This window comes from Geospiza fortis, unplaced genomic scaffold, assembly GCF_000277835.1.
Source record: "Geospiza fortis unplaced genomic scaffold, GeoFor_1.0 scaffold636, whole genome shotgun sequence".
Taxonomy (NCBI): Eukaryota; Metazoa; Chordata; class Aves; order Passeriformes; family Thraupidae; genus Geospiza; species Geospiza fortis.
Genome location: NW_005054435.1, coordinates 222,347 through 246,515, shown reverse-complemented (window position 1 = coordinate 246,515; position 24,169 = coordinate 222,347). Strand labels below are relative to the sequence as shown.

The 24,169-nt window shown below is 39.8% G+C and overlaps 2 protein-coding genes across 7 annotated transcripts in view; both read left to right on the top strand.

Annotated features, from left to right (window-relative positions):
• The window catches only part of PDE5A (phosphodiesterase 5A), a 105,543-nt gene extending 90,380 nt beyond the window's left edge, over window positions 1-15,163 (top strand). For 5 of the 6 annotated variants that reach the window (XM_031061979.1, XM_031061978.1, XM_031061982.1 and 2 more), the window contains 9 exons: window positions 1,138-1,263; window positions 2,445-2,539; window positions 5,810-5,897; window positions 7,001-7,101; window positions 7,196-7,273; window positions 7,635-7,698; window positions 7,916-7,990; window positions 8,470-8,553; window positions 9,884-10,018. In XM_031061979.1, the coding sequence (XP_030917839.1) occupies window positions 1,138-1,263; window positions 2,445-2,539; window positions 5,810-5,897; window positions 7,001-7,101; window positions 7,196-7,273; window positions 7,635-7,698; window positions 7,916-7,990; window positions 8,470-8,553; window positions 9,884-10,018 (846 nt within the window). Of the gene's footprint in view, window positions 1-1,137; window positions 1,264-2,444; window positions 2,540-5,809; window positions 5,898-7,000; window positions 7,102-7,195; window positions 7,274-7,634; window positions 7,699-7,915; window positions 7,991-8,469; window positions 8,554-9,883 lie in introns of all 6 variants that reach the window. The other variant, XM_031061977.1, reaches the window with a different exon arrangement.
• A 1,082-nt stretch (window positions 15,164-16,245) lies between these two features.
• On the top strand, window positions 16,246-22,562 carry LOC115948572. Its single transcript, XM_031061983.1, has 4 exons — window positions 16,246-16,249; window positions 16,720-16,925; window positions 17,016-18,449; window positions 22,514-22,562. Exons 1-3 carry the CDS (start codon window positions 16,246-16,248, stop codon window positions 17,667-17,669), a joined length of 864 nt encoding a protein of 287 aa, XP_030917843.1. The 3' UTR covers window positions 17,670-18,449; window positions 22,514-22,562.
• The last annotated feature ends 1,607 nt before the right edge of the window (window positions 22,563-24,169 follow it).

The window sequence follows — 24,169 nt, the reverse complement described above, 5'->3', positions numbered from 1 at the left end:
TACAAAATAATAGATTAGAGATTAGGAGGAAATTCATGGATATGGAGATAGTAAAGATTGAAGCAGATGATAACATAGATGGGCTGTGAGAATTTCCCTAAAGGTTTTTACCAACACATCTGTCAGAGGAGATCAAGACAGGTAAAATAGAAAATCTCTTCAGCCTGAGTTGTGTCACTCAGTGCACACAACATCGATTTGTAGAAACCTTCATTTCTAAGTACCTTATTTTTGGTTTATAACATTTTCAACAAACCCATCAAAATTTACATCAAAATGCAAAATTAATTTGTAGGGCTTCATAGGCAAACACATTAAAGAAAGCATGTATTTATTGTCTAGATCAGCAGTTTATAGACCAATTTAGATTAGTAGTGTCCAAGGGCCAAGAGTGCTGTATTACCTAATCTGATCCCTTGAACATCCTAGTACTTAGCTTCACCTCTGTACTAAGGTGAACAACCTTAAGGAATAGGTCCCAATATCAATTTACTACCCGACCTTCATACTGTCACTTCCTTACAAAAAAAGGTAGGAAGAAAGTGTGTGTATATGTGTGTGTGTGTATATATATAAAAAATTTTATAACCCACAATTTCTAATACTGTTGAGTGAAACATCCAGGACATGCTTTCCTCCTGCATAAAAAAGAAACTACCCTGCAATGTAGTAATCTATCATACTTATTTGCTTTCCAAAGTCCAATTCTGCTTAGGTTTTGACAAGCTGATAGGAGGGAAAAGCTGTCTGTTCATTTTCAAAACAGGTCTTAAGAGGATTCAATAACTAAATAAATTTTCTTTATCAAATATGTCATCATAAACAAGGATTTTTTTCTCCCAGGTATCTCAACATACCTCAGTTTCTGAATTAACAGCAGTGCTTCTGACATTAACATTTAGCCCTTGGCAATAAAACCCCAAACCCACAAGTATGACACACTCAAATAGGAGCTGTAGTAGTGGGTGTAAGCCTGTTCTTATCTATGTTCACAGTTACAAGTGTGTTACAGTTGGACTTGAAATTGAGTTAAATGGATTTTTTTTTTAGTAAGAGAGTTTTCAAGTGGGATTAAGAAAGTTTGAATGTATTAGAAATCTGTTTTTATGGAAACACGTGTGATACTGTTTCTTAAAGGTTCTCTGCAGATGGATTTTAAGTGTGAAGAAAAACTATCGGAAAAACGTTGCTTATCACAACTGGAGACACGCCTTCAACACAGCACAGTGCATGTTTGCTGCTCTGAAATCTGGGAAAATTCAGGTACATTTCCAGTTCCTCTATTAAGACAAATTCTTTAATGATGCACAGCTCTGATTGTCATGTCAGTAAGATGTTAATTATTCCATGGTATTGCCAGTGGAATCTTCTGCTGAAGACTTCTGGCTCTGAGGGCTTGGTTTGTGAAACTGCTGCTGTGGTTTTTTGTTCTCTGTTTCAGTTAAATCCTCTGGAAGTGGTTATTGGGATGTTCCCAATGGGAATATCTCAAATAAGGCATGTACATGGTTATGTCCTTTTTTTAAAGTTAATGCTTATGCTTCAAGCAAGTCAAAAAAGTGGAGAAAAAGAGGCTTGACCCATTTTCAGGATGTTGCCTTAAAATTTTCAACAGGAATTTTTTAAGTTTAAATGCAGAGCCAAGTACAGCTTTAGATGAACATCAGAACATAAAAACAGAGAAATAAATATTTAAATATTCATTCCAAAGCTTTTGAACAAATTTTCAACCTTTCACTTAAAAAGACACCTAATAATTTAAAAAACAACCTAATCATTCTGGTTAGGGCTCAATGATCTTCTAAATAAATAAAATAGTGATTCTAAATTCTTCCAAAACAGGTTTTTATGTTTTGGTTTTATATTCTTGTAGGAAACAGAATGCTTCTGTTCATTCTGCATAAACATCCTTGTAAACATTTGTAGGCCAAAACTCAATACCAATGAGGAAGAGGCATTTCTTTCCTCTACAAACTTTATCTCACTAATGAAAATGACAAAAGGTGCAGAAAGAGACCAAGGCAAGGACATCCATCTTCCTTCCCTGTTGGGAATGGACATGGTAGTTTAGCTCTGTGTGCGGTCAAGCAATCTCTGATGATCCTGATAGTTTGCCTGCTATTTTTGGAATCCTGACAGTCTCCACTGCAATTTCCATAAATTGTTTATTCTTAACTACACTGGATTCACTCCCTGCTGATTCTCATGTCCTAGATTCTGGAGTCTGAACAGCATTGAACATAATTCAATTTTTTTCTAGTTTGAGGGGAAAGGCAAGCACTGCAAGATGCATCTTCCTAGCAGAAATATAAAATCAATCATTTCCAAATTGAGTTGTCTTTTGACTGTACTAAGAGCAGGTCCCATTATTCAGAAAGCAGATGAAAAACACATTGTAGTAAATAAATCCACAACTCACTTGTGCCATTACTCTTTGCATACAGAGCAAACTGACTGACTTAGAAACGCTGGCTTTGCTGATAGCAACTCTGAGCCATGATCTGGATCACAGGGGAGTGAACAACTCTTACATACAAAGGTAAGTGGGTCTGAGAAAACTTAAATAAAAACAAGTGAGTGAACAAACACAAGCACAGAGCTAAATTAGGTACAACCTGACTGCTTTGATGATGTGGGGCTGTGCAAAGGAGCAGGTTTTCAAAAAGCAGAAAGTGTAAGAACAGGCAGAAGCATTCAGGAGTTCAAAGAAGCAGATGCACAGCCTCAGTTGCTGACTAACTACGATGGCAGATTAAGTGAACCCTTTGCTGTGCAGGGACAACATTTTCCTGCTCCCAAAGTCCCCTCCCTGATTTCCCATCAAGTGACAGCAAAAGGCTGCAGCTCCCAAGTGACAGTGTGTAGGAAATGTGCAGCTTTTGAGATCACTCCCTGCCCTACCCAGCTGCTCACTTCTTGTCCAGGCCAACACAGCACTGAGGTCTGCACCCCTCTGGAAGAGAGGCGTCTCCCCACTGTTTTGAACTCAGATTGTTTTACTCTTGGTTTAGCCACATGTTTCCAGAGTTCTGAGTTGTTTAGAATAAGTTACATAGTTCAAATCACATTAAAAATGTATGGTTGTTTTGCTTTGATTGTGGCTTACCTGTACTCTTTAACTTTGATCCAATCTGGAATTACAGAAAGGCCTTTACAATACAAAAAGGCAAAATATATTTTAAACAATGAAAAAATATTTTTACTAAACAAAATATTTTGGTTTGAAGTTATCAAAATGAAATATCAGGACAAGTCTAAAATTTTCCCCATATTTTAATTTTTAACAAAAGCGACTGGGATTTTTAGAATTTATTAGTAGTTTGAAATCTGACCAATCCAGTCAATTTGGTATCACTTCAAATAACATACGAGTCTTCAGTTGATTTCAAGTGTGGCATAATGTGACTCCTGTGATATGGCAGTGTGTCCTGGTCTGACCAGAGATGGGCAAAAGATACCCAGAAATGCGCATCTTCTTCTGGCAGAGCTGGAGAATGGTTTTGAAGTGACCTGTGAAGAAGTGGTCTGCTGTTCTTGCTATGTGTAAAGTAAGATCATAGGGGAGGAAAGGCTTGTTTAAGGTACAGAATAATGAAAGGCAGAAAAAAAGTAAGCTGAAGCAGAACTCCTGCATTTCAGATGTATATGTTTGGAGTAACACTGACTGATGTGTAAAGGGAAAAAAACTGAACTCCACAACATTAGAATAGTGATCTTTTTCTAGCTTGGTAATAGAGGATTCCAGCAGCAACTGTAGCCTCACAGTGATTGGAACTAGTTAACTATTTTTTGCTTTATTTATTTAAAAATAAATTTCCTGGAAGACATCTGGAGATGCGTCATCTCCTCTCAAAAATGTCCTGGGAAAGTGTCATAGACAGCAAAATCTAACATTTACACATGCTGTAAAGCTGGGATGGCTACAGCTTAATAATTCATTTCTCAATAGAAAGTTTCATTAATTTCTTTTTTTAAAACCTAAATACAAAAGTTATTTCTAGGAACAAATCCCTTTTGTTTTTTCCTTTGAACAGGGAGAGTGGATATTCAGTGTGTGATGCTTTATCTTAAGCAGCAGGGTTTCAAAAATTGAAACGGCCCTGACAGTAGAAGTTACAGAAAGGAAACTGCTTGAAAGCCTTTTGGTAGTTATGCAAGGGGTTATTTTCTTTTTGCTCCAATCCCACATGCAAAGTAGAAAGCACAGAAAGCTGCATAACCCAACCCCTGTGCTCAGAAAGCCACGGTGCCCTTTGGCCTGGAGTGGGGGTTTGACTGAAGTGCCACTACAGAAGTCAGATCTGAATTTAGTTCCAGCCCCAGTTAGGGTCTGCGAGTACTAAGCAAGCTCTAGTTTGGAGCAATACTTGGGAAGATAACCTAAGAGATTTCTCACATATTTCTCTCTCCAGTCAGGATGAACTCTGGAACACACAATATGCATCCCACTTCATTCAATGGGAATTTTACCCAGCATGTGTTGGCACCATCCCGTGGTTTGTTTCCTTAAAGAAACACAAGAGTACATTTGCTCTACGCCCCTTTCGTGGTGGTCTCAGAGGAGGTGCTGGGCAGCCAGCCCATATTCCTCAGGGGCTTGCATCCTTTAATCTTCCTCTCTGGGTTTTTGTTTGTCTTTCCATCTTTCTCTCCACATTTTTGTGCTTCTGAAATCCCCAGAGTCTCCTCTTATGACTTTTATTTGAACCTCTGTGCACTCACTCACACAGGGGCCCAATCCTGCAGCCATTAAGTCTTGTGAATGGTCTTTAACCATACAGAAAATCTCACGGAATTATATGCTAAAAGAGCTACTGACATGATTAAACATTTGTAAGTCAGATTATAATTAGAGTAATAGATCCAGGATCATCAGCAAAATAGACTTCCAAAAAAATCCAAATTTAGTTGAAGAGACTACATGAGCAATGTGGGACCAGGGGTTGAAAATTAAGACAGAGCAGCAAAAACCAAAAACTGTATTATGCAACAAGGAACAGGGAGAAATTGGAAATCCTCAAGAGAGAAGTTTCTCTATTTTGACTAAAGCTACTCAAATTCTACTCAAATGCTACTCAAATAGCAAATTCTATTTTCTAAACTAAGATGCTTTTAAGTTTTGCACTAAGGTATTTTTAAGTTCTCTACCTACACAATTTGGTTTCCTGCTTTTTTTTTTCACTTCCTGTAGACCAGTCAACATCACTGTTGGCCTCTAAGCAGTTTCCCCTTTGGATTTTACCCTGGGCAAAGGGTAGGTAACAATGTTGCAGTAGTTTGGTTATGATAATAGTGGTGATGAAACACCAGTATAGTTACTAACACAAGGAAATTACTTGATCAACATTTTGGGACCAGCACCATATTGAACTGAGGTCTGCAGGAATTTTTCCATTGGTATCAGTGGGTTTCCTATTAGGTTTGCATTATTACGTACAAGCTCAGCAGCTGAGAGGACTATATATGACAGGTGGATTAAGAACATTTGGTTTAAGAATATTTAAGAACATGTTGCAGAAAACCAAAACTGTCTCCTAAACTGTGCTTGTGAATGAACTCTTTGTGTTGCCTTTGCTTTCAATAGAGGAACTTTGACTCCTTAAGTAACCTTGCATTACATTGTCACTCCTCGCATGCAGCTAGTCTCTACAGGTAGAGAAGGCAGAACACCAGAGCTTTAAGTGCTCTGACAAAGGAACAGCATTATCTTTTTATCCACATTCCTGTGAAGAGGATGTTAAAATAGAAGTTATATCTGGATCATTAATATGTTTGTCTAATTTGATTTCTCCATCTCTTTCCTCCTCAGAAGCGAACATCCACTGGCTCAGCTGTATTGCCACTCAATCATGGAGCATCATCATTTTGATCAATGCCTTATGATCCTGAATAGTCCAGTGAGTGCCACATTGCTGTGTATGCTGAAGGAAACTATTTTACTTTCTATTTTTAGCTTCTGGATAGAATCCCAGCCTTATATGTTCTAAAGTGCTCTTTATTCCTTTTTGGGTAAAGAAAGCAAATGCAGCAACGTGGAAATCAGTTCTGTGGCTGACTGCTACCAAAGCTTTCCAAGTGCTGCCTGATAAGGGAAGCCTTGCTAACATCCTTCTGAGTACCTGCTTCCTTGCACCAAAGGAAACAAAAGGCTTTGTGCCTTTTTCAGGACCTCTTACCAACCACCAAACAAACCCCAGTCCTTCCTCTCATTTCAAAAACATTCCAGCCTACACATACATAAAGCAGCCCTGATGAGACCAAACCAAACACTGCTTGTGTTGACATTCCAAAGTGAAGCCAAACCTAAGTTCAGTAAATATGCAAATAAAACTACGTTCTTCTTGTTTGATGCTATTAACTAATTCTTAAGACCAGTTATTTAGCATTCACAATCCTTCCAAAGGACTGCTCCTTTTGTGCCACAGGTTGTGGTACTTCTGGCATCCTTTGTATTGTAGTGATCCTTTCCTATTCAGGTAGGCAAATATGGAAAAACAATTGAGGTGCGTTCCATTTCACCTGCTCTGTAGTGCTTTGATTTAGTAGGGGGCAGCTGAGTTCATACTTAATAACTTGTTATTTATGCTGCTTCATAAAAGGAAAATATTTTCATTTACTAGAGGTGTATGGGCAGGTATGGGAATAATTCCTCTGCTTCAGGGAGGGGAAAGATGAGGAAAGAGAAGCTGTGATACAGCCAGTGACAAATTTAATTTTAATGAATGAAATGGACTTGAAGGCTTTGATGTTGCTCTGCTTGCAGTTTCATTTTGTAATAGTCAGTGATGATGTTGCTGCTGTGCGGCTTTCTGCCATTACTTGGGAAGACTGGAAGTTTTATCTTTAAACTAGGCAATCTGCAAGAGGAAGGAGGGTAAAAGAATGACCTCAGATATCAGCAAACAACTCATAATGATTTGGTGACTTAGAGACACTTAAGCAAACTGGTGTGCTGTTGCCCTTTTTACTGATAGCACTGCTTTTGCCTTTTTTTGTAAAGGGAAATCAGATTCTCAGCAGCCTTTCCATTGAAGAATACAAGGCTACACTGAAAATGATAAAACAAGCCATTCTTGCCACAGACCTGGCACTATACATCAAGTAAGTCAGAAGAAACTTTGGCTGAATAATCACTGCTAGATATTAGCATCATGTCAGCATGCTGCAAAATCTTTTGTTTAAACTTCTTTTTAAGGAGGAGAGGAGAATTTTTTGAACTTCTAAGGAAGAAACAGTTTAATATGGAAGATCCCTCACAAAAGGAGCTATTTCTGTAAGTAAAGGCAGAATAATCAAGAAATCAATTCAGTATTACTGGGGAGCCAATTTCCCATGCCATGTTGCTGTGAACTTCATTAAACCCAGCAGGTCTTTGTGCTCTGGGCCTGTACAAGCTGGCATTGTCACACAGATTACTGAACTCCCTGGGTCTGAACTACTAAGTGTGCAACCTGTATAAGAAACTTTGTTAAATAGCATGTGGAGTTAGATTTATAACTTTGCTTTAATTTCACTTGTTTTTCTGACTTGATGTTCCTTGAAATTCTATATTCTATTTTACTAGTCACTTGACTTGGTGGCTACATACATTTCATGTAGAGTAATTCATCCCTTTCTTTCTGTTTGTTCTGCAGAGCAATGCTGATGACTGCTTGTGACTTATCAGCCATAACCAAACCATGGCCAGTTCAGCAACGGGTATGTGTTTAATTTGTAAGGTTTCCTAAATGCAAACTGCATTAAAGTTTGTTTCCTCCACCCAGTCCTTACTGCAAAGGCAGCAGTGGAATGCTGAACTGGAGTTTCACGATGTCTGCGGGGGCTAATATGATATATCCTAAGGAGAGATAGGAACTACTCCTTTGTAGGTAGCAAGCAAACTTTTAGAGCTCTCAATGAGTGAAATCTCTTACAGATTGCTGAGCTTGTGGCTACTGAGTTCTTCGATCAAGGAGATAAAGAGCGGAAGGAACTCAACATAGAACCCACGGTAAGTGGCACCTCTTGCAAAATGTGTTTTGGAAACAGCACTTAAAATTTCTTCCACTGACCACACTACAGGACCAGCTCCTTCCCTGGCTTCCTAGAAGCCAGTTTTGTTCTGTGGTTCCAAAACACCAATAGTGTGTCATTATTTCTGAACCAGAAGAACAGAAAGGATTATTTCCTTTAAGTCAGTATTTCTAACTGGGCTAGGAAATACATTCCTAAATTGGTACCTATATGCAGCTATCCAAACCCAGTAAGTTTGCTTGGATATTTGGGCTCTGTCAACCCAAAGCCAGTCTCCTGAGGGAAGTCATGCAGTCCAATTCCCTTCCTTCTAACACCTGTAATGATAGCCCACTGTGCTGAGCTTGCTGTGCTGTTTAAGGTGCTGCTTTTTAATTCCAGACTCTCTCTTCAGTTTTGGTTGGGTTTTATATTGAATGAATTTAAACACAGAGCTTGTTCACTTATTATCTGCAGGATCTAATGAACAGAGAGAAGAAAAACAAAATTCCCAGCATGCAGGTTGGATTCATAGATGCTGTTTGTTTGCAACTGTATGAGGTATGGTGCCTAAGGAAGAACAGCAAATATCTGAAACCAGCGCTGCTCACTGGTAGACACAGATTTACAATTAGAATAAAAATCAAATTAGAAACTAGGCCCTTAGTTAGAAAATATTTTTTTATTTTATATTACATATGGTTCATCATTCTGTTGAAGAAATTATTATTTTAATATTTATAATTATAATTTGTCTGATTAATGTGTTTTGTCACAATTTTTTAAACCTAGTTAAAATGCTGTGCTCTCTGCAATTGGTGTTATGTCCTTGGGTTATATTCTGGATTATCAGGGAAAGTCACAAAACTAATGCTTTGACCTCTAGGGAAAGTATGGTATCCAGGTAGTGCATTGATAGAGAGTGTTTACAAGTTTTAAAGAACTTTGTTATACAAAAGGTGGTATGCTATCTATAGGAAATTGACCCAATTTTAACACTTCCCATCCCATTCTTTTCCTTCTTTTTCATCACACACCAAAGCATTGCATGAGATAATTCACTGAAATGCTTTTTTGTCCTGGTCACAAACTGCATGAGAAGCTGCTTGGTCAAATACAATGTGAAAAACAACATAATGATTTCTGGGGTTTTTTTAACCCAGTAAAACATTGGAGCAAAGGTCTGTTTTTTTGAACTGTACCAAGTATCTTACAGAAACCAAGGTGAGAAAAAGAAAGGAGATTATCAGAAAAGCAAATTCTTCAGAACCTTCCAGTGCAAGGAACAGGATGATTACTTGAATTTTTCCCTCTGACACAATTAGCTTGTTTGAAAAGTATGCACATTCACCCGTTCAAAGGAAACAGGGATAGAAAAAAGGGAGCTACTAGCTGCTGTCCCTGAAAATCAAGTGCTTCTGTGCTGTAGAAACTGTCAGGAAAATAAGGCAGCCTTGGCTTTGAAGCCTCAGAAAACTGTCTCCAGTAGGAGGTAGGCCATTGAAACAAGACTGAGTTATCTCTGCAAAGATACAGATTGGACAAAAAAAACTTTAACAGAATGCCTGAGCAGACTTGAATGCCCACAGTTCTAGAGCCTGAACATCTATATTTCATCCTATTAGGGGGAGCTTTACCTTTCTATTTATGAAAAGACCAGAAAAACTGGAATTATTTACTCTGAAATATGTACTGCTGCTTATATCTACAGTTACCAAGTGATCCTAGTCCAAACTGTACCCAGCTCTTGTGTTAGCTAACCAGTGCATTTAATGATCTACAAGTCTTCCTTTAGGTCAGAAATCTGAAAAAAAAAGAGTTGTGTTTCATTCTCCATTTTTAAATTAAAAATTGAATGCAATTTGTTTTCCATGTTCTCAATTTATTTCAGGCCCTAACGCACGTGTCAGAGGCCTGCTCCCCTTTGCTGGATGGCTGCAGAAAAAACAGGCAGAAATGGCAAGCCTTGGCTGAGCAGCAAGAGAACCTGATTAATGGAGAAAGCAACCAAGGCAAACGGAACTGACGTGCTGATTTCAGCACCATAAGCTCAAGTTCACGTAGGAGACACAGTAATAGGGGAGTACTGCATTTTGCTAAACACTGTATGAATTTGGCTTATGTTTTGCCACTGCTGTATTATTTTTTCCACATTTCAAGATATAGCATGACTGTGTAGATGTCAAGATTATCTGAAGACAATATGTTTCTCTTATTACATCTGACTGAGATGGAAGAAGACCCGCCAGGGGGGTTTTGCTACCCCAGCCCACAAGAAGGTACTGGTGCAGGCACTGACTGTGCCCGAGAGCCTGTTGCTTTACAGATGTACATAGTTGTTTAGTGATCATGTTGTGGCCAGTATCTGAAAGACTACTGCATTTTGCACCTTTTCTCTCCCTCCTCCCATCTTGCTGTGTTATGTTATAAAAGTATTGAGCAGTCTTGCCTGTTCTCTTTCCAGAGGTTCAGAGGAAAGACTGGGACTCACTCTGGGGAGCCTATTCCAAATAAACTATTGCTAGCCTCTCTCAGACATCAGAACTGGGCTTTGAGGTGAAAAACCCCCAAATCTGTGCACCCAGTAGAGTCTGGGTTTTTTCCATATTAGATGGATGTCTTAGCAAATGTGTTATTCCAGCTGAAGAAATGTCTAAGACCCCTGTGAATGACTAGGCAGCCAGAGTCTCAGGAGTTCTGTGGTAGAGGTGTCCGAGCTCTCCATGCCCAATGGAAATTGCCTGAAGACAGATGAAATGTCCCAACATAACTGACAGGCTGCCATGGAAAGCTGCAAGAAGCATGCAGAGAAATGGAAACAAAGCAGGATTGGTTTTGTATGCTGGTTTTAACTTCATTTGGAAGTTGATTTTAACATCATCTAACCAACAGACTGGATCCCAGGCAGAAGAGAATGACTGCAAGAGGTGAAAAGCTGAATCAGTATGATGCACGAAGGGCACACTCCTGGTGACCACCAATGACTGATTCTTCAGGCCAGTGTTACTATGAAATGGCTATGACCACTATGAAGAAAGTTTTTTGTTAACATCTCTTAAAAATCATTTTAACATTAGTTTAAAATGATTAATCATAGTGTCTTGAAGAAATAGGAAAAAAAATAATACCAAAAGCAAAAATGGCCAAGAGTGCTACAGGGATTTGCCATTTGTATGTGAGGCATTAATGTTCTGTAAAGTAAGAAATCAATTAACTTGCACTACTAAAAAATAAAATTGGTGCATTATTTAAGTGAAGATAATTTATAAAAATGGTTTTGAATTGGAAACAATTAAAGAAAATATACACATTGGACAAATCCCAAAAGAGGAATACAAGAAGAGTACTACTCTTTAGATGGACAGGATAAGGAGATACATGCCAGTAGTCTAAAATGCATTAGCAGCACATGTAACTTTGGCTGCACAGAGACACACAAAATGTTCCAGCTTTTTAATCTGTAATCATTATTTTTTAGTTAAAATCATCATTTGGCAAAAGTAGCATATTTGGCACTGGACTTTTAAGTGTGGGAATTTAGTTCTATCACAATATTCCAGGAAATTCTAGTTAGAAACTGCAATAAATTCTTCTTCCCAGGAGATTGTCAACCCAAGTTGTAAGATCTGGTCAAAAAGGGAAAACTCACCCTTTTTATCAATTTCTTCATTTAGACAAACGATGCCAGAAGCTAAGAAAAGATGAAGCAAACGTTTCAAAATGTTTGATGATACTGAGTTATAGAGTCGATATTTTTTTTAATGTAGAACAAGGTATTCTGACAGTCAGCAGTGTTTCTGCCACCCTAAATTATTTGTCACTGATTAAGTCCTATCTCAAACTTCTCTAGTGAGCACCAATAATAAACAATTGCAGCTGTGAATCTGAAAACATTTCTCTACAGAAGTATTTATCCTTAGTCTGTCCAACAAATTAAAAAAAAATAAGGATGGAATGCAACACTCACTAAGAATTCCAGGACTGCTGTTTTGCAGTACTCTGTATATGCATTTCTGTGCATACACAGTATGCAAGTGACAGCAGCCTGACCCCCCCAAAAAAAGGTTTTAGGTACTTTTGGATAAGTAGAAAACTTTGCTTCGGGATTTGCATAGCCCTTGTATAGTCTTTTCCTTGAGTGCTTGAGATACTGAAATATAATTATTATGCTGATGAGATACATATTTAATATAAATAGAAATAAAATATATGTATATAAAGGTGTATTCTTGCTATTATGGCTGAGACTAGTAACTCATGGTGACAACACAGCAGATAACTATTATGATATCACAGTGTAGTGATGTAACTTTGACATTAATATTCCAGTATTTCTTTGCTATATTGTGTGTTCAGCAAAGCTTTATTATAACTAATTTTGTAAATGCTATGAAGGAGTGCTGGATTCATACCTTTGACTTGAAAAGAAGGGCATGATGTTACATTTTTTAAAGGGTCACTTAAAATGAAGAGTTATACAGTATGTGCATATATTTAATTATATATCTGTATGCATTTATCCCATAGAATCTTTTCCACCATAAATGTTGGAACATACATATAAATACAGTTCCTAGTAAATAAACATTTAAATATCGTAACACATCTGTATCTGTATATATTTATATAAAACCAAAGCCTTTAAACTATTGGTTTAAGAACCTTAAAAGCATAGAGTGCTGTATTTCATGAGATTCAAAGCCTTTACATAGTGTTTTACTCTGCCTGAAGGCAAAATCAAAGTGTGTCATGGCTTTGTGCGACTCAATTGCAGAAACTGCTCCCTCCTTTCATAATGTAGATAGGGGAAAATATGGGAAAAAAATCCAAACCTAACCTGGCTACAGCAGGTTTCCTGCTTCAGGTTCACTGTCTTCAGAATTGAACCTTTTGAAAGCCAGCTGGTGGATTACAGCTATGTAGCTGTCATTCGTTTCATCATGAGCTGTGTATCTCATTATTTCAGCCTGCTCTCAAAGACATGATATTGTCTAGCTGTAACAACCAGTGTGGCTTACACAAGAAACCAGCTGAAATGGTGTTTATCACTTCGACAGTTCAGCCTTAAGTCCATTGAAAGCATTGTCACATTTGAGATTTCAATTTCTGGGTACAAGAACTTGTCCACTAATTCTTAATACTTCTCTCAACGAGGACAAATAAGTAAGTATCCTACTTGATCTCAGACACAAACATGATTTCTTTCAAACTCACTCCACAGCACAGTTTAATGCTTGAAGTACACTTCTATTTCTGGATTTGTTCTGAAAAAAATTATTTGTGTTAACAACACAAAATTACTGATTAACCCTACCTCTTCTAATTCCAAGTAACAGAGAGGCTCGTGAGCTGAATTTTCCAGGAAATTAGCCACACATGCAATATTAGCTGAAGGCCTAGGTTTTCTATTATACAGTTAAAGAAAGTGTGGAGGGGCAATAACATAATGCTGACTTTGGAGATGGTGTGAATTTTTAATTAAGAAGCGGTTTATAGTTAAAAGCAGATTATTCATATCTTTGCTGTGCACATATACAAGTCAGCTACTGATAAAAGGAAACAATTAATTTCACTGATGATCAGCTGATTTCTCCTCAGAAGAGAGAACCAAAGCCTCTTTATATGCGTCACCCTCTGACAATTGCATGCATCTTTTGATTTCCAACCCAATACATTTTACCTGGTAGTGGTATGAACTGACAAATTCAGGGCACTTAACTAATTCATACATAAGGTTTGTCAAAATTAGCAGGTAACTGATTTTGCAACTCATTATACAGAAAGATAATGAAGAATCAGGTCTAGACCCTTAAAATTAGAGGAGTGATCCAGCTGCTGTCCCTTCCAGTCATGCAAAAGAAGATGGCAAAGACTTTTTATGGAAAATAATTGCCTTGCTGATAATAAATTCACATGTTTTTAAAGGTTTTTATAAAGACCTCATATTTCAAGCAAATTAATATAGTAGTATGCATTCAGAGTCTTATCTCTGTGATGCTGCAGGTTTTTTCTTCATGTTAAATTACGTGCAGTTTACATTCCACAAGGTTTCAGCTTTATTTCCCAGTTCCCTGCTGTACTTTTTCAGGGGCTTGCACTTATTTCAAACATAAGCTTGAACAGCAGAATGAGTTTGGTCAGAGTATGGTAAATAATGAGGGCTGATTTTTTTTGGTTTGGAATTTGACAGGAAGAAGAAACACCACAGACTCTGTCCTGGTAATTAGTGTCATTTGCTAAATGCAGCAAATTGTGACAACAGGATATTTCATCTTGGTCATTGCGAGGTGAATGCAAAGTTTCTTCTCCACATAAGGAAGGTTGTTTGCATAGAGAAACTCATATCTGAGTACCAGTGTTTGTAAATGTGTATTTATGTGACAATGCTCTGTAATTGCTGGTTCCCACTAGCTCCCACAGCACGAGCTTGGCATGCCATGGTCTCACGCATGCTCAGATGTCCACCTGAAGTCAGTATTGTGATTCCCATTTACCTCAGGGGAGCTGGACTGTGCTGTATAGAAAGTGTAAGAATGGGTCAAATCCATCTTTTCTTACCTGTAAAAAGGGACCAAACCCTTATCCTTGGGGACAGCTGTCTCACCTGCTCTTTGCTGGTTCAGCTATTCCCACCGATGCCCAAGGTACCTTACAGATGTAACTGAAGTTAGAATTTGAGTCCTCTTTGTGTTCACATGGCAGACAGCTGCATGTGTCTCTTAAAGAATGTAGTTTGAAATGCACTGTAAATAGTTTTAACATACATTCCTATTATAGTTTAATAAAAACCTTAATCACAGTCACTAGTCACTGAGTTTGTCCATTTGTATTCTTCTATCTTTTAAAAATACCTGAACAAATATATAGTTTCTGGGCACAGTATTTTTGTACTAGGTTAAGGGGTTTCTCTGTATATTATGTTTTGCCTTTAAACACTATTAAAGTCTTCTGAATGTCATGTGTTCTCTTGCTTCTGTCCTATGACTTCTTAGAATAAAGCTAGTTACATTACTTAAGAGAATCATTAGCCCTACTTACCTTACAGCTGCTAGAGAACATGAGGGTCAGCTTATTTTCTGTGGTCAGACTGCTGCTTATAACTTATTTCTTCATTCTTCTCTTTGTACTGTTTTCATGCTTTTTAAAATAAAAAGGATGATGTCAAATTTTACTGTTTGTTATATTATTGAGGTGTAATTTTTAATGCCTGATTCAAATCATTGCTTCTGTAAATTTGTATTTCATAGCAACTTTTCTAGGTCCTAGAAACCCTGAAGAGAAAAATATCTGTTAATATCCAGATACTCCTGAGAGATTTATTACTGAGATCAGCCAGCAGTAAAGTAGTTCTTGTTTCAAAACCACGAAAAATTATTCAGTGCACTGACCACTAGAGAGCACTGGAGCTGCACCTCCTGAGAGCTGTCAGAAACCAGTTCATTTCTGACAGAAAGCAGATCCAGCAAATACAACAGTTACACAGAGGTATCCCTCATCCTCTGCCCCCACAGATCAGTTCCTGGGGGATATCAATTGCAAGAGAGATAGAAATAGTCAGCCCAGTGACTTCAACCAAACTGGAATTTTTTTTTTTACAACCAAAGCCTCATCTTGCACAAACTGCTGATCCTAGAAGTAATTCTGGACCAGTGGGCTTCTTGGCATTTTCTCTTCTTTGCCTATTAGGTCCTTCACAGCAACACTTCTGGCTCGACTTTTTTTAGCTCTGGGCAAAACCAAGAAGTATGTACACCCCTGACAGACAGCAGGCTCATTCAAGAAGCTATGAAGGGCCAGATTTAGCACAGCACAAAACACAAGCACTGTTTGCTCGAACCAACAGCAATTTATGAGTGCAACTGCACAAGTGCCCGTGCATATCTGCAAACATCAGGTCACCATTTGCTGCTGGGGCTACAACATTTACACCCCCTCACCAGCCCAGTCTGCTGCTTCTCAGCCTTTCTGGCCTGCTGGAGGTCTGAGTTCCCTGCTGAGAAGTGGCAATGTTTGCAGCAGGAGCACTGGGATCCATTCCTTACCCAGCCCTGGAGCGAGGGCATTTTTATTGAAGAGGTGAACAAACATCACACAAATTCTTTCTCTTCTTGTACAGATGTGATGCCTCATTAACAAATGGAAAAGACAAAAGCTCTTTCCTCCAGCCACATTTTTAGCAGCAGGTGGTGACAGCTATTGCATTCCACAATCCCATGAAACCTCACCCTTTAAGATTTTTAGCAAAAATCTCACATGAGTGAGTTTGCTTTAGGGACAGACTTATGGAATCTGACAGTCACTGAGTTTTAGAACAGTAGCATTTCTTAGCATACACAGAACTTTAGAACCACTTCAGTTGAAAAATACCCCAGGTCACTGGCATAATACCCCAGTTCATAATGGCTGAAAAATCTACAGTTTACACAGGTTCCTCTTGTTTACCACTGTTGGGGGTTGCAGGCATGGGAAGTAGCTGTAGCAGTTACAGTGTCCTTGAGGAGAGGAAAATAGAAGTACTATGTGCCAAGCTTATCAGAATAACGGAATTCCAGGGCTACAGAAAAGCAAAACTTAGAAATGATTATCGTCATATGTAGCAACCAATGAGCATGGATTGGCAACCAATGACTGCAGAGACAAGACTCGCGCCAGCCTCGTGAACAAGGCGGAGGATCCAATCATATTCTGCGTGATCGCGTGTACAAGAAAGTTTTTACTGTATATTAGTAGCGCTGATAGAGGCAATAAATGGAGCTTCTTTTACTCGCATCGCATCGGTGTGTTTCTCCCCTCCACCTGGCCGCGGCATTTCTGGGGACCCCGGACGTGATCTCGGAAAGAAGGGCGGACGAGAGAAGGTGGAGAAATCCCGGCTGCTCAAAGAAGCAGGCTGCTCAAAGAAGCAGGAAAAATTCGTGGCCACGGCTGACTGGGTGAGTCAGGCAGACTTCGGTCTGGTTTCGGGATGGGATCCGCTGCATCAGCGTTAGAAAAGGCTACCATAGATGGACTGCTAAGTATAGCAAAGGACACAGGATTTTCAATACACAGACAGGACCTTGTGGACTTTCTTCTTTGGTGCCGGCGGCAGCGGGGGGAGTCGCAGGTACAGCAGCACTGGAGGCGACAGCGCGCACGGCGGTGCACGCAATCGCAACAGCGGGCGGTCAGCAGCCGTCCAGGGCTTGGTCCGCGGCGGCGAGGGCAGCCCCGAGCGGGGCCCGGCCGGACGGAGCGGAGCGCGGGACCGCGGGAGCGGGAGGCACGGCGGAGGCGGGCGCATGCGCGATGGCGGCGGCAGTTTCACGCAAGGAGTGTCAAAGAGGAAGGTTTTTTCCCGAGTTCGCAAACGCGGCATGAACACCGGCCGAGCGGTGGCACGGAGCCAGATCGGGATCGGGGCAGCGCGGGTGTCGGTCACAGGCAGAGACGGGGCGTGGTCAGGGTGCAGAGGGTGCCCGGGGTACCGGCCCTGCTCCGATCCCGTGGCGGCGGGCACGCAGCCAGCCCCAGCAGCCAGCACACGGGCAACCACAGCAGCCAGCACACAGTTTCAGCCTCCATCAAAATCTCAAGTTGGAGATTTTTCGCGGGTGCAGCACATGTTGTGTGAGACACACCGAGCTCCTCAACAGTCCGGTCCCACAGAAGTGACGGAAACAGCATTTACCAGATGATCAGGCTTCAGATGCAAAAGATAGAGTCAAAAGCTGTCCAAAATCAGTGTAAAGTGAGAAAGCACCGGGCTTTTGCCCAAGATACAGAAAAAGAAAAAGGAAACCTGTGCAAATCAATGTTATTCGAAATATGATGTAGAGGGAAATCTTCTATTGTAAAAAATGCCTCTAAGGGAAGGAAGCTACCATATAAAGATAGAAGTATTAGTAATGATTCAATTACCTGAAATATCTCTGAAGACAGAGCATTTGAGAAATATCAATCAGATCCTATCTGTGGGATCATCAGCTGATTCTCCAATGGTTCAGAGTTTTGTTGGCATTGAGTTTGTAACCTTTGTTATTTTTGGATTTTATAGGTGATACTGATAAATAAGGATTGTTATTAATGCTATATGAATACTTTAAAAAGATCGTGATAACCCCTTCAAACACTTCCTGTTGATAAGTTGATTATATAATGAGAATTCTCAAAATTTATGATAAGAATTATTATCAAGGTGTTGTAATATTTACAGCCAGCTTTAATGTGTTTCATTATCTCTTTGTGTGATCATCTACAAGATCATCTACGTGTCTCTTCAGAATCTTCTCTTTTTGTTTCTTAACTACTCATGTTTTTTGGGTTTCTTTTGAATCCAGATTGCCAGTTTCATGGTTTTCTTCAGTCATTATTTCTTCAGTTATTATAGAGTACTGCAGCCGAGAATTCAAGAGGTTTGCTGTGTTTGAAGAATTTCTATCCAGACAGAAGTTTCGGAGGAATTCAATTACTTAATGGTTTGATTGATTTTTAATTCTAAGGTTTCCTACTCATAATTGCTGTTTTTAAGAGTCTTGTTTTAAAATGTATTAAGTGATGTCCATCAATTAGAGTTCGAACTCTGGCCAAGTTCTAGCTCTACTTGAATGGAATGATTGACAATCAGCCCAGATGTTTTCTGCATCAAAAAGTATTCAAGTCCCTTTGGCTTGACAATTTGACCATATATGATAGCTGAGCCTGTTTTCAAAGGGAGTTTGGAGAAACATGAATCCGGACATGAGTTCTCCAGTTCTCTGTTGTTTTAAGGTTCATCAGCTGTCGCAGACTCTGGGATGACAGTTCAGTGTTGCAGTGATTGATAATTGTATGATTTCAGATGTGTTATTGGTTATGTATGTATTGGTATTATCTGATTGATTTCTAATTACTGTTATCTTACATTTCCCTATGCAATATTGCATAGAGACTGAAACAGAACAGATCAATGTTTCATTTTCAAATCAGGATCCATTCTTCACCTCCAAGATTTTGAGATAATCCTCCAGTCCTTGCAGGGACATGGATTTGTTTGTGTTTTAGCAGGTGCATGCTTTGTATGTGGTCAATTAGGGCACTTAAAAAGAAATTGCCCTAACCGCCCACAGAAGGCGGGAGGGAATGGTGCCACAGGTGTATGTAATCGATGTAATAAGTTTGGTCACAGTGCTGCAGGATGTAGGTCGCGCTTCAAGAAGGACGGGACTCCACTGCAGGGAAACTTACAGCGCCGCGGGTTGGGCGCGGCTCCGAAATACCCAGCACCACAGCGACATGTCATGGCTGCCTCAATGAACTCGCCGCTGCCACCTGAGGAAGCGCAAGAGTCGATTTGGCCGTGGCAAGGACAGTGACTATTGATACTACAGAGGTAACCTTGATTGATTCCACAGCCTCAGGACCACTGGGACATGGGTTAAGTGCATTGTTAATTGGCAGATCTTCTATAAGCAGACAGGGAATATTTGTTATGCCAGGATTGATTGATTCAGATTATGAGGGGGTAATAAAAATAATGGTGAAAGTGTTTGCTCCTCCAGCAACCATTAACCAAGGTAGCAGAATTGCCCAATTGATTCCTTTCAGAGCACAGGTGCCAGTATCAATGAACCAGACGAGAGGGGAAGGTGCTTTTGGCAGTTCTGGCAATACAGCAGGACCTGTGATAATGTTTACTACTTTGGTAAGTAAGGAACGTCCATTACATCTGGTATATATATCTTGCCAAGGGTCAGCTCAGCGCATTGGCGAAGTAGAGATGATGTTAGACACTGGTGCAGATGTTGCAATCATTCCATATAGTGCTTGGCCAAAATCTTGGGGCCTCCGCTCGGTTAGCACCATGGTTAGTGGGATCGGAGGAGAATCCACTTCAATGCAAAGTATCAATTTGGTTTGTTTCACAGATTGTAAAGAGGGAAAGAAAGCCTGGGTGCATCCCTTCATATTGCATACGCCTCTGTGGATCCTTGGACGAGACGTCATGAGTCAATGGGGGATGACATTACAGACTCAGCATTTTTAACATTGGCCGCTGAGGGACAGAGGCCACCCACGCTTAAGTTAAAATGGAAATCAGATGAGCCTGTTTGGGTGCCTCAGTGGCCATTAACCAAGGAGAAATTGGAAGCAGTTTCCACGCTAGTGGATGAACAGTTAAAATTAGGCCATATAAAGCCCTCTGTTAGTGAATGGAATACGCCCATTTTTGTTATTAAAAGGAAATCAGGAAAATGGCGATTGCTACATGATTTGCGAAAGGTGAATGCAATCATGAAACCAATGGGGGCATTGCAACCAGGTTTACCTTCTCCTGCTGCATTAAAAAAGGACTGGAAATTGTTAGTTGTTGATTTAAAAGATTGTTTTTTCTCTATCCCATTGCACCCTGAAGATACAGAAAGGTTTGCCTTCAGTGTCCCACAAGAGAATGTAGCCAGGCCTGCACAAAGGTATGAATGGGCTATTCTGCCACAAGGAAGTCGGAACAGTCCTATAATTTGTCCATGGTATGTAGATTTGGCATTAACTGAGTGGAAGAAGGAATATCCAGAGCCCACAGTGTATCATTACATGGATGATATTCTTATTGCTACTCCACAAGAATTAGAACCTCAGGCCGAGGAGAGGCTTATTATATTGCTGAAAAAGTATGGACTATCCATAGCCCCTGAAAAGGTACAAAGGCAAAGCCCCTGGAATTATTTGGGAATGATGGTCACAGAAACTCGCATTAGACCAGGCAAATTAAAATTGCATAGTGACATTGCCACTGTAAATGATGTGCAAAAATTGGTGGGTGAGCTGCAGTGGATTCGAACATGGTGTGGAATCTCAAACGAGGATATGGAACCTCTTTTTGAATTATTGCGAGGCTCAGTAGATCCTTGTGAGCCCCGACAATTGACCTTGGGGGCCAAAAATGCCTTAGAGAATATTACCAGGAAAATTGATCAGCAACAGGCTTACAGGTATGACCCTCAACTGCCCATCAGTATTATAGTTTATGGCCCTGAACACAGTCGATCTGCCATCCTTGCCCAAATAGAGGAAAGTAGACTCAGAATTTTAGAATGGGTTTTTCCATCTTTTTTACCCACTGCCTCAGTTACTACCTGTCCTGAATACATTGGAGCATTACTGTTAAAAGCTAAGGAAAGGGTGCATCTGGTTTTTGCTCGTGATCCAGATTTAATAATTGTTCCCTGGAAAACTAAGGATTTGATTCAAGAGTGGTCAATGCAAAGCGTGACATTTGCGCTAGCTACCGCTGGCATAGAAATGTCCATTCACTATCCCTCTCATCCATTGTTTAAAACTACAGCTATCATTATGAGAGGACCATTAATAAAAGAAAAGCCAATTGTAGGGGCTATTACTGTATTTACAGATGCCAGTGGAAAAACAGGAAAATATGGGTATGCTTTAATGATAAAAGGGCAATGGGAAACAAAAGTATGGATGGAAAAAGAAAAATCTGTTCAAATATTGGAATTGCAAGCGATTGTACAAGTCTTACAGCACTTTGCAAAAGAGCCTTTAAATATTATAGCTGATTCTGCATACGCAGTTAGCTTAGTCAATCGAATAGATTATGCAAAAATTGGCAAAATTGGCACAGAAAAAATTGAACAACTGGTAATTCAATTAAAAGGACTTTTAAAAGAAAGAACTGAGCCCCTTTGGTGCAGTCACATACGCAGTCATACAAATGTGCCTGGAATTATGACTACAGGAAATCAAGTCATTGATAATGCTGTAGCAGGTGGATGTCTTGTGGCCACTCTGACCGATGCACAAAGGTCTCATGAATTTTTTCATCAATCTTCTAAGGGACTGCAACAGGACTTCGGTATTTCAAGGACACAAGCAAGAAATATTGTAGCATCTTGCCCGGATTGTGCTAGAATAAGCCCCATACAACATAGTGGAGTAAATCCTAGAGGCTTGGGGCCACAGAAGGTGTGGCAAACAGATGTTACAGAATATGCGCCTTTTGGACAATTAAAATACATGCACGTCTCGGTGGACACTTACAGTCATGCGGTTTGGGCGACTCTTGCGACCACGACCGCCTTCCGAGCAGTTAAACAACACTGGTTACAGGCTTTTGCAGCTTTAGGAGTTCCAGAGATTATAAAAACAGATAATGGGCCCGCTTATGTTGGTAAATGGACTGAAACATTCTTGCAGCAATGGAACATTAAGCATATTACAGGAGTGCCTTATAACAGCACGGGCCAAGGAATTATTGAAAGACGACATCAAGATCTAAAGCGTTTGATCGCTGCTTTGAAAAAAGAGGGGGAGATTTCCCTCTCACCACATGACAGAGTGGCAAAAGCATGTTATGTCCTGAATTGGAAAAATCCAATAGCACTCAATGAAAAACAGGATATCAAACCCATACAATTGCAGTTTACCACGGAGGAGCCAATATTAAGGGCTCCCGTGGTCACATGGAACCCACACACAGGTAGATGGGATAAAGAGCCAGTAATATTATTAACTTGGGGACGGGGATATGCTTGTGTTTCCGCAGGAAAAGATCGACCACGCTGGGTTCCTGCAAAATGGGTAAAACCATGGATTAACCGTATTGCTGATTCCGACAAAGTCACTGCCTTGGACAAAACTGAAGAAAATGATTCGGGCCCTCCAGGAGCTTCAGGGCCACGACTTGAGACGCGTGGAAAACAAGATACAACTGGTGTTGCGTCCTCAACTGGAAAAGTTTAAGGGTATTTCTAAAGGACTGGACAGAGTGTTAGAAAGAAGTAATTCTTTATCAGGATTTCTTGATGCGTTAGAATATATTAGAGAATTTCAGGTAGCAGATCTTTCTGATCGACCTTGTCTTGCTTGCGACAACTGTGAATGCTTTGCTTGGATAGCTATTAGATGTGGATCTTGCGGGAAAAAGCTATGGGTTAGTCAACGCATAATACCAGGATTATGATGTATGTAGAACCTTTGTATATTTTGTTGCTTATTTTGCTTTTTAAGCCATGTATCGCGCAATGTACTATGCAAAGATTATCACAAACGCCTTATTTGAAAAAAGAGGGGGAGATGTTGGGGGTTGCAGGCATGGGAAGTAGCTGTAGCAGTTACAGTGTCCTTGAGGAGAGGAAAATAGAAGTACTATGTGCCAAGCTTATCAGAATAACGGAATTCCAGGGCTACAGAAAAGCAAAACTTAGAAATGATTATCGTCATATGTAGCAACCAATGAGCATGGATTGGCAACCAATGACTGCAGAGACAAGACTCGTGCCAGCCTCGTGAACAAGGCGGAGGATCCAATCATATTCTGCGTGATCGCGTGTACAAGAAAGTTTTTACTGTATATTAGTAGCGCTGATAGAGGCAATAAATGGAGCTTCTTTTACTCGCATCGCATCGGTGTGTTTCTCCCCTCCACCTGGCCGCGGCATACCACCATCAAATTCTAGGAGTAAAATCCATGGTTCAATCATACCAATGGTTTACATGTGATACATTTGCATATTAACCATTCAGGATGCTTTTATTGTAGTAGTTAATGAAGTCACTGGCAATTTATTTTATGATATATAGAGCTTCTTAATGAAAGGAAAGTTCATTTTACAGATAAGTAGAGGGGTTAATTTGGCCAAGGTCACATGGAAAGTCCATTTCTGAGCTGGAAAGAGCACCAGAATCTGCTTTTACCTGAGACACATGATGCCCAAGCTAAGAAAGGAATTTGGATCTGAAACCATCTTTTCCTTTTGCAAATACAAATATTTAAATATCTTAGCCATACAGGCTGCTCTCTTGCTAGAGAGCAACATATATAACGTTGCACTTCAGAAGAGCAAGCTATATAACGCTGCACTTCAGAAGAACTCTGAAGCTCGCTATTTTACAGATTAAATTAGATTCAAGCCGCTAATCCAGACAATCACAGAAAACTTTTGTGGGGTTGGGAGCTATGTTATAACCAAGAGAAAAAGTTCACAGTAAGTAAAAAAATTATGTTGAAATGACCTAAAAGTGCAGTTCAGATTTTGGAGAAACTGAAATGACTGATGAAGACTTTCAATACTGTACATTCTTAGCTCACTGGACTATAACTTGACCCCACTCTATGATCACATTTCATATTCTAAAAAAAAGAAATTGGGGAATATAGGAATATTCAGATATGAATTTAAATACCCTTAGAAAAGACAGA

Coding starts and splice junctions, on each gene's coding strand:
- LOC115948572 (XM_031061983.1), top strand. Junction 16,926..17,015: donor TCGTGGCCACGGCTGACTGG/GTGAGTCAGGCA, acceptor TGCTAAGTATAG/CAAAGGACACAGGATTTTCA.